This window comes from Schistocerca americana, chromosome 4 (genome assembly GCF_021461395.2).
Source record: "Schistocerca americana isolate TAMUIC-IGC-003095 chromosome 4, iqSchAmer2.1, whole genome shotgun sequence".
In the NCBI taxonomy this organism is placed as follows: domain Eukaryota; kingdom Metazoa; phylum Arthropoda; class Insecta; order Orthoptera; family Acrididae; genus Schistocerca; species Schistocerca americana.
Window position 1 is genome coordinate 22,446,800 of NC_060122.1, and position 10,091 is coordinate 22,456,890.

Here is a 10,091-nt window from a genome sequence, read left to right on the forward strand (position 1 = left end):
CATGAAAAAATTTAGTACTCTACCGAACAGTGTTTTGTATCTACCAACGGGAACTGTTCAAAGCAAAATCAAGTGACTTCAAAGAACATTCATTACAATCGGTAGATGAATTATTTTCTAGTGATAGAACAATGACAACTTAACATACCGTTCAGTGCTATGACATGTGCAACAATTTTGATATTATACTTTTAAATATATTATTATGCCTACTGTATTGTTGTAAACACTTCTGCATTAAAGGTGACTGCTCACCAAGAAACAGGCACTTTCCAGACCCTTTCCCCCGAGTCCATCTCCCTCCTCACCCCAACGACACCCTGTACACCAACCTTCTACACATTCCCCAAAATCTACAAACCCAACAATCCTGGATGCCTCACTGTAGCTGCTATTGTGCCCTCACAACTGATTTTCCTTTGAAGAGAAGGTATACATACAAATAGGCAACGCAGCTGTGGGCACCTGCAATGCACCCTCCTGTGCCAACCTGTTTATAGATCATCTATAGGAAACCTTCCTAGCCTCCCAAAACTCCCAACACCTAGTCTAGTTTAGATTTACTGATGGTGTGTTCATGATCTGGGCTCACACACACACACACACACACACACACACACACACACACACACACACACACACACACACACACACACACACGGGGGGGGGAGAGAATCTTGGTGGATCTTGGGATGTTTAAGGGGGACTAAACAGCTAAGGTCATCAGTCCCGAGAGAGAGAGAGAGAGAGAGACCACAGTCTCTGGTAACTGAAGTCAGATTATGAGCAGCCGCGTATGATAGGAGAGGCAACTGGGTGGGGGTAAGGAGAAGTCTGGGGTGGGGGTAAGGAGAAGTCTGGGGTGGGGAAGGGGAGGGATAGCAGGGAAAATGCTGCTAGTGGTTGCGTGCAGGGATGAGAGGGGCAGGGAGTAGTGGAAAAGGAGAGAAGAAAAAAGATTGGGTGCATTGGTGGAATAGAGGACTGTGTACTGCTAAATTGGAACAGGGAAGGGGCTAGATGGGTAAGGACAATGACTAACGAAAGGTTGACGCCAGGAGGGTTATGGGAATGTAGGATATTTTGCAGGGAGGGTTTCCACCTGCGCAATTCAGGAAAGCTATTGTTGGTGAAAAGGATCCAGTTGGCACATGCTCTGAAGCAGTCACTGAAATGAAGAATGTCGTGTTGGGCAGTTTGCTCAGCAACAGGGAGGTCAAGTTGTTTCTTGACCACAGTTTGTCGGTGGCCACTCATCCAGACAAACAGCTAGTTCATTGTCATGCCCACCTAGAACACAGCACAGTCATTGCACATTAGCTTATAGATCACGACTGGTTTCACAGGTAGCCCCACGTTTAATGGGAGAGCTTCTGTCTGTCACTGGACTGGAGTAGGTGATAGTGGTGGGAGAATGTATGGGACAGACCTTGCATCTAGTTCTATTACAGTGATATAAGGCTTCAGGGAAAGGGTTGGGAGCATGTGTTGTGCACGGGTGGACGACAATATTGTGTAGGTTCAGTGGGCGACAGAATACCACTGTGGGAGGGGTGGGAATGATAGTGGGTAGGACACTTCTCATTTCATGGCACAATGAGAGATAGTCTACACCCTGGCAGAGAATGTAATTCAGTTTCACCAGTCCTGGGTGGTACCGAGTCACAAGCAGAATGCTCATCTGTGGGACTTTGGGAGGGTGATGGGTGACTGGAAAAATAATACATGGGCACTCTGTTTTTGTACAAGTTTGGGAGGGTAATTACGGTCTGTAAACACCTCATTGAGACCCTTGGTATATTTCGAGATGGACTGCTCATCACTGCAGATACAACGGCCAGGGGTGGCTGTATGGAAGGGACTTCTTGGTATGGAATGGATGGCAGCTATTGAAGTGCAGGTATTGCTATTGGTTGGTAGGTCTGATATGGACACAGGTACTGTTGTAGCCATCTTTCAGGAAGGTGGCTTGTTTGACTAAGTAGGACCAAGTGAAGTGAATGGGGGAGAAGGTGTTTAGGTTTTTCAGGAATGTACATAGGGTGTCCTCACCCCCGATCCAGATCACGATGATGTCATTAATGAAACTGAACCAGGTGAGCGGTTTGGAATTCTGGGTGTTTAGGAAGGATTCCTCTAGGTGGCCCACGAATAGGTTGGCGTATGTTGGCACACGTAGTTGTACCCTGGATTTGTCTGTAGGTAATGCCTTCAAAGGAGAAGTAACTGCGGGTGAGGGTATAGTTTGTTATGGCGACTAGGAAGGAGGATGTTAGCTTAGAATGGCTGTTGGGAAAGGTAGTGTTCAATAGCGGTAAGGCCATGGGCATTAGGGATGTTAGTGTACAGGCTGGTGACATCAATAGTGAGGAGCAGTGCACCATGTGGTGAAGTAACAGGAACTGTGGGGAGTCAGTGGAGGAAATGGTTGATATCTTTTATGTAGGAGAGTAGGTTGCAGGTAATAGGCTGAAGGTGTTGGTCTACGAGAGCAGAGATTCTCTCAGTGATGGCGCAGTAACCAGCCAAAACGGAGTGTCCTGGGTGGTTGGGTCTATGGACTTTAGGAAGCATGTAGAAGGTAGGAGTGTGGGGAGTGTTAGTGGTAAGGAGAGAGATGGACTCCGGGGAGAGGTTCTGGAATTGGCCTAAGGATTTGAGGAGAGACTGGAGATTTTGCTGGATTTCTGGAACAGGGTCAGAGTGGCGGGGCTTTTAGGTGGGTGAATCTGACAGCTGGTGGAGTCCTTCTGTAAGGTAATCCTTGTGGTTCAAAACAACAGTGGTGGAGCGTTTGCCAGCAGGTAGAATTATAAGATGAGGATCAGTTTTTAGGTGGTAGATTGTGGTTCATTTTGTGGATGTAAGGTTAGTTTGTATGTTGAGGAATTTGGGGTATGATGGTGAAACAAGATCTGAGGTTCAGAAATTCTGGAAAGTTAGCAGGGAGTGATTTGGGGGCAGTGAGGGTGGATCATGATTGGATGGAGGAGTGAACTGAGTCAGGCAAGGTTCAACATTGGTCTTTGGTTGTGTCTGATTGGTAGGGTTGGTGGCGAAAAAATTTTTCCACTGTAGGGATCGGGATAAGGAGAGGTCTTTAACAAGTCCTGCATTATTGAATTTGGGAGTGGGGCAAAAGGTGAGGCCTTAGGAAATGACTGATATTTCTGCAGGTCTAAGGCTTTTGGAGGAATGGTTCATGACTGTGTTTTGGGTCTGTCTGGTTCTGGATTCTGTGTGGTGGTGGGATGTAGTTTTGGAGGGTGGGGTATATGTTGCAGGTCTGAGAGACAGGACTGTCAACTATGAGTGGATGTGGGGGAGATTTGAGGTGGTTGTAGAGGCGGTGAACAGTGGTAGTGCAAGGCGGGAGTAAGAAGTGAGCAGGGTGGAGATTTTTTGAGGTGACATTGTGCATGTTGCTCTAGTTCCTGAAGGGCAAGAGTTTCAATGGGTGTTACGGGATTCAAGAATTTGGGACTGCATAGCACGAGTCCAACACGCCGATCTTCATTTCAATGAATGCTTCACAGCTGGTGCCATCTGGTTGCTTCCCGCCAATACTGCCTTTTACCTATCTAGCCCCTTCACTGTTCCCATTCCAGCACTACACATTCCCCTATTCCACCAATGCACCCAGCCTTTTTCCTTCTCTCCTGTTCCATGACCCCCTCCCCTTCTCTCCCCTGCCCTCGGCTAACCTCCTGACTGCACCTAGTTGTCCTACCCTCTCTCCACCTTGTCTCTGTGCGCTCCCGCTAACAGCACTTTGCCATCCCCCACCCCTTTCCTGCTGTCCCCCCCCCTTCCACAATAATCATTTTGCCAGGTTAGTATCTGTCCTTGTGTATTATAAATAAATAAAATAAAGAAATAAGACCAGATGAGAGGATGCATTTGTTCAGATTTATTGCAGTTTTTGGATTATGTATCTTTGGCTGTTGAAAGTCAACCAATAAAATTTACCGGAAATGTCCAAACAAAGAATAATACAACAAGAAGAGAATACAAGTTGATCATTCCTCTTTTTCACACTCTTAATTAATATTTTTTTGTACGAAACTTCATCCAAAAACACAATATTCAAAAATATACAATGGAAACACAACAGTGAATCCTCTTGTTCACAGTTCTTTGCTTTATGTCTTCAGACATGGTATTCAATATTGTTATAAAACTTGTTAACGAATTACCAATGACATACATATGTTATACATTACAAAGACATTTCCGAGGATTAGAACCAATATATATTTTTTTAATATGCTAGATCTTCACTGTGATAATAGTCAGACTCAAAAATATCTCACACTGATAATGCAATACAAAGCACTAGTCTGTGTTGCTAGTTAATAAAAAGTGACAACTGTAAATTGCCACTTGCACTGTGTTCTAATGCACAAAAGTAGTGTGAATAACAAAAAAACACAGATAATACAGATTACACATTTTTACTCGTATCTGGTGTTAGGAGTGTGTTTACAAAACATGCTAAATTTTACATATTTATTGAAGGTTCACTTACACCTTTAACCCCGAAACCGATACCTATTTACAAAACCATAATAACTGAAGAGCACCACAAAATGCTTAAGAATGCATAGAAAAGTACAGTAGGGTTAGCTTATTTCATCAGAATATCAGATGGAAGAGCTTTTGCGAGTTTGGAAAACTTTTGCAGCTCTGAAAACATAGACATCTGAGAACCACAAACACAGGGTTAGAAAAGTTAAACATAAGAAATTACACTATAGCATCTTACTCATGTTGAACTAATACAGAAGGAGGAGGAGTTGTTACATAAGGCAGAACACAAAGTTAAAAACATTGGATAAGCTGATTTGGCAGCAACAGTACATAGAAATGCGTGCTACCTGTGAATTAATAGTGAAAAATTGTGTAAGATCCCCACTGGGGAATTTTGAACTCTTTATAAGAAAGAAAGATTTCTTGCTATGCTATTTGTCAGACAGAAGCAAGCACTTCATAGTCTGTGGTGATTTCAGTGTGGCTTTTCTGAAGGATTCTTATATGAAAAATGATCTGAAAACCTTATTTGATTCTCGCAACTTGATCACAGTAAATAACATTCCAAGGTGGGTTCATAAAGACAGTATGACCCAATTTGAAAAGGTTTCATTTAATAAAGCTCAAACTAAAAAAATAACTCTATACACAGTAACAAATGCTGTCTCTGACCATAATGCACTGATAGATAATGCCTTACGGTATAGATACTTCTGAGAGAAAATCAGTTAGGAAACTAATTCAAGAAGTTCGCGCAAATTCAGAGGCTTACTGACAATCATTCTTCACTTGGACAATTTGTGAATGGAACTGGGAAGGGGGACCGGTTAGTGGTACGAGAAGTACCCTCCAAAGTACTAGTGTGGATTAATGAACACAGAACAAATGTTTTAAACAATCGTTTAAAGAGATGACATGGGATGAAATTCATAATGAGCCAAATGCCAACAAAAAATTTAATGTACTGCACGATAAATTCATATTATATGAAAATAGCTTCCCACATATGCTAATCAGAAAGGATGCCGTGTAAAGAACCACAGATCGTTAGGAGCATTAAAGCACCTTGTGAAAGAAATGGTGGTCCAACATTTGCATTTCTGTTTTTCATTCACTTCTCATGATAACAGTTACCATCATCATTCTCCGGAGAGTAAGAGAAAAAATCTATACAGTCACGCAAACTGAGTCCTATGTACTCCAATAACAAACTAATGCATTTTAAAGCCTCTGTGTGCACAATTACAAGTTTGTTGATCATTTAGTCTTTGCTCTCTTTCCCTACCAAACATTCTGTTTATGCCATCCATGTCACTTAGCTGCCCAAATACCAAACCTCAGGATCACTATTTAACTATTCACAGATATTATCACCACATCTTCACACTCAAAGGTTTGTATTGCACTTTAAATGAAAACATTCAGTCTAATTATAACAGAAAACTTCATATTTTTATATATATCTAAAAACAAAGATGATGTGACTTACCAAATGAAAGTGCTGGCAGGTCGACAGACACACAAACAAACACAAACATACACACAAAATTCAAGCTTTCGCAACAAATTGTTGCCTCATCAGGAAAGAGGGAAGGAGAGGGAAAGGCGAAAGGATGTGGGTTTTAAGGGAGAGGGTAAGGAGTCATTCCAATCCCGGGAGCGGAAAGACTTACCTTAGGGGGAAAAAAGGACGGGTATACACTCGCACACACACACATATCCATCCACACATATTGTGGATATGTGTGTGTGTGGATATGTGTGGATGGATACGTGTGTGTGTGTGCGCGAGTGTATACCCGTCCTTTTTTCCCCCTAAGGTAGGTCTTTCCGCTCCCGGGATTGGAATGACTCCTTACCCTCTCCCTTAAAACCCACATCCTTTCGTCTTTCCCTCTCCTTCCCTCTTTCCTGATGAGGCAACAATTTGTTGCGAAAGCTTGAATTTTGTGTGTATGTTTGTGTTTGTTTGTGTGTCTGTCGACCTGCCAACACTTTCATTTGGTAAGTCACATCATCTTTGTTTTTAGATATATATTTCCTACGTGGAATGTTTCCCTCTATTATAATCATATTTTTATATTTTTTTATGTTTTTTTTTCTTCTGTGCCAGGATAACTCAAAAACTGGATAACCCACACCCGAATAATTGGAAGCTTGCTGTGTTTATGTCTATGGAACATACGCATTCTAAAATCTTCTAATTATTTTTATATTTCACAGCCTCAAAAGAATATTCTCTTTTTTGTGTGAACATATCAGGCCAATTACTACATGTTAAGTTTCCAGTAGTCTCTCATATGCAGTACCAACTAAAAGCAGTAGTACTTCAAATTTAACATTTATCTCAATTTTCAGGATGAGCCACTACTCAAGAATTTTATAACACTTGAGCATACTTCAAAGCAGATTATTATTTTGCAGTGCACAATAGCTTTTCTTGCTGAAGATTGTAGAGAAAAATGGACCATACCCCAAATCGTCATTTCAACTTTTTGCAACTCACTACATCTAGTTCTCTGAGGCTCTAAAATCTTTTCCATCCCCCTGCTACCGTGTGATGAACTATTTTGGTTATAAAGCTATCACTCTTAAACCACGAGTAACAAAGAGGGTATAAAATAACTTAAGCACTCAGACTATAATATCTGTTGTATATTTAAATTGAGAAGAATTTTGGTGCGAATACAAATTTCACAGACTACCACTAAATGGTTCCTACTATAAATTAAACACATATAATCATTAAATGTTGAGCAAGTAATTGAAAGAACAAGAAACTTAAAGCTCAACAAAACCATCACATGGCTATTGACCAGAATGCTTGAAAGAGTTCATAAATCATATTAAATATTTCTTTTTACAACTAAAAATCAGATAACTTATGAAGGCAACAAACTATGTAATTATCAATATGATATAATAAATTTATTCACATTTCTGAAATATCAGACAAATATGATGGATCACAACTTCCATCATTCCAAGAAATGATGAAATGTTTCTCTGTAGAAACTGAAATTATAGTCTTTTTGACAGCAGTCATACCATTCTTTCAACTGACAGATTTGGCATCTGTAACTCAAGCTCATTCAGTGCTTCAATATCAACTTCCTCACAATATTTGAGATCAAGTTTTCGTAAAAATGGTAAATGTGTAGGAAAAGACCTGAATGGTAAACCTTTTACAGTGCATCCTGAAAGAATCAGTGATCTCAACTGATGAAGTGTCACCAACATTTGCATGCTGTATTCTGTGAGTTGCACACATCCAGCTATATTAAGATCTCTCAATGTCTGGCATTCTACAACGAATACAATGCCATCATCTGTAATACCTGAGCACCAATATAAGTCTAAAAATACAAGCTTTTTCAAGCTGCTTATAAATCTTAAGCCTTCGCCTGTTAGGAGACAGGAACAATGGAACGATAGCTGTTGTAATAAAGGGCATTTTATGCAAATAGTTTGTGCCAACCTGTCATCCAGTGACTCATAGTAACTCAGATCCAGCATCACCAGATTGGAAAGGCTGCCACCCTCAAACACTGGCATCAATTTCTGTACACTAAGGTTTTCTAGACCGTACATCCACAGCTTCTTCAAATGTACAAGAGAGACTAATGTATCGAGAGATTCTTGAACCATTACTTCCCTGTAGTCACAAATTTTAAGCGCCTCAATCTTTTCACAGCATACTTTCAGAACTGGTATTGTGCTCTTTCCTTCCTCAACACTCCATGGCAACACCACTGACACAATTGTATCACGTTTCTTGCGTAACACATACTCCAAATCTTCGTTCCTGTAATAGCCAGAATAGAGGCCAATATGCTTTAACGATGGGCACCCATCGCCGATTGGTCGAAGGGATAAGGGCTTCTTTGCTGCACCAACAATTTCAAGCTCTGTTAGCTTTTTCCATCTCGCTATCACATTTGAGAATTCGTCAAAAGTAACAAGAGTATCTGGTATACTGAGCATTTCTATATTTGGACAATGCACTACTAATTTGTAAAGTGTGGAATAGTTAATGGTCGGATAGGAACTTATTTCTAAGCAGCTGATGTCCAATTCTACAAGATTCTTGCAGCACGACGATAAAGTCTCCAGGATAACGTCTGTTGGTCTTCTATGCAAATGAAAAGCTCGTAAACTTGGCATTTTCTGCAAACGCACCAAAATCTCTGGTTCGGATTCGTCAGAAGGATTATACAGCTTATCTTGCCATAGTGCGTCGTCACGAGACACTCTTAACCAACGCCGACACACATATTGGGCGGAGAAAACCAGATCCTTCATATTAAGATACGAAAATATATGTAGCAATATCTCGTCTGGTAAGCTGTCCATGACAAACTGGAAAAGAAAAACGTGAATGCTAAAGCAATGAATGAAACTGTACCTCATGTGTACGTAGTTTTAAACAACTAGCTAAACGAATGTGATATTATATACTTGGGTAATTTTAAATATAATGAATACAGTATCGACTCTTCCACATACTCAAAGTCCCTTCCTCCGACCTTTTAAAGTATTAAGGAAGGAAGTCTTATGAAATTTAACGTTACAAACGTGTCACCTTTTAAATATACGTACTATACTTCAATGACATTCCACCAGGCTTCGTCGTATGTGCTGCTGAAATAAACTTTCGTTGATATTTCTCGGTTTAGACGACAAGATCCGCACAAAAAAAGAAAAGAAACGCTTCTCCTGTACACAACACACTTCACAGCAGAACATAAACACGAAACACCACTTCATGCCCTCAACCAAAGACATTCAGCTTCGATGCAGTTTTACGCATCTGTATGTTTTTGCCTCAAGGAGATACTCTACCCTCTTTGGTATCAACTCAGTCGCATATCGACAGACTGGAACGGGAACTATTGAACGGTGAAGCGTAGCCGATTTAATAGTAACTTGAGTCATGTGAAGTGGTATCGCCGTCAGCGTTGCCTATATATTTTTTTCTTTATTGGGTTTCGATTCCCGCCAAATGAGGTGGGCTGGCAGCAGCTTAGTATGCCGCTCTTCAGCCTACAGAATTTGTTTTAAAAAGATGAAGATAATAAATAATAAAAACAGGCGATAAAATTGGAGACTTAAATGGTAATATGGCGGAAAAATCGTGGAACTAAAAACATAGAACAAAGGGATGATGATGTGAATAAAATACATATGAAGTAGACAGGTAAAGTAATAGACAGACAATTAAAAAACACGGCGACAGTCTGGTTTCTGTTCACAAGAGACATAAAATTCACACCCAGCGACAGCATGATTTCTGGTCGCAACACTTTGGAAAGACGAACAACACTGAACATTCACTTGAACAATGCACTATAAAGTTGGCAAATATGACATACCACAGCCGAGGGCAGGTGGGGGGAACATGGACAGTTGACGGGAAAATAAAAAGGGGGAAAGGAGACGATGGAGGATGGATCTCCGGCCGTAATTTATTTGAATACCGCCCTTCGATTGTGCTATTACGGTACCAATCGAAGTGATAGGTGTTACAGGTGCCAGCCAGCCCGTCAACGTGCAGCAGTCCA

The 10,091-nt window shown here is 40.9% G+C and overlaps 1 protein-coding gene across 1 annotated transcript; it reads right to left on the reverse strand.

Moving 5' to 3' along the window:
• Positions 1-6,526: 6,526 nt before the first annotated feature.
• Positions 6,527-9,303, reverse strand: LOC124612863 (F-box/LRR-repeat protein fbxl-1-like). Its single transcript, XM_047141294.1, has 2 exons — positions 9,130-9,303; positions 6,527-8,889 (listed from the first exon to the last, which is right to left on the reverse strand). Exon 2 carries the CDS (start codon positions 8,881-8,883, stop codon positions 7,573-7,575), a length of 1,311 nt encoding a protein of 436 aa, XP_046997250.1. The 5' UTR covers positions 8,884-8,889; positions 9,130-9,303; the 3' UTR covers positions 6,527-7,572.
• Between the last annotated feature and the right edge of the window lie 788 nt (positions 9,304-10,091).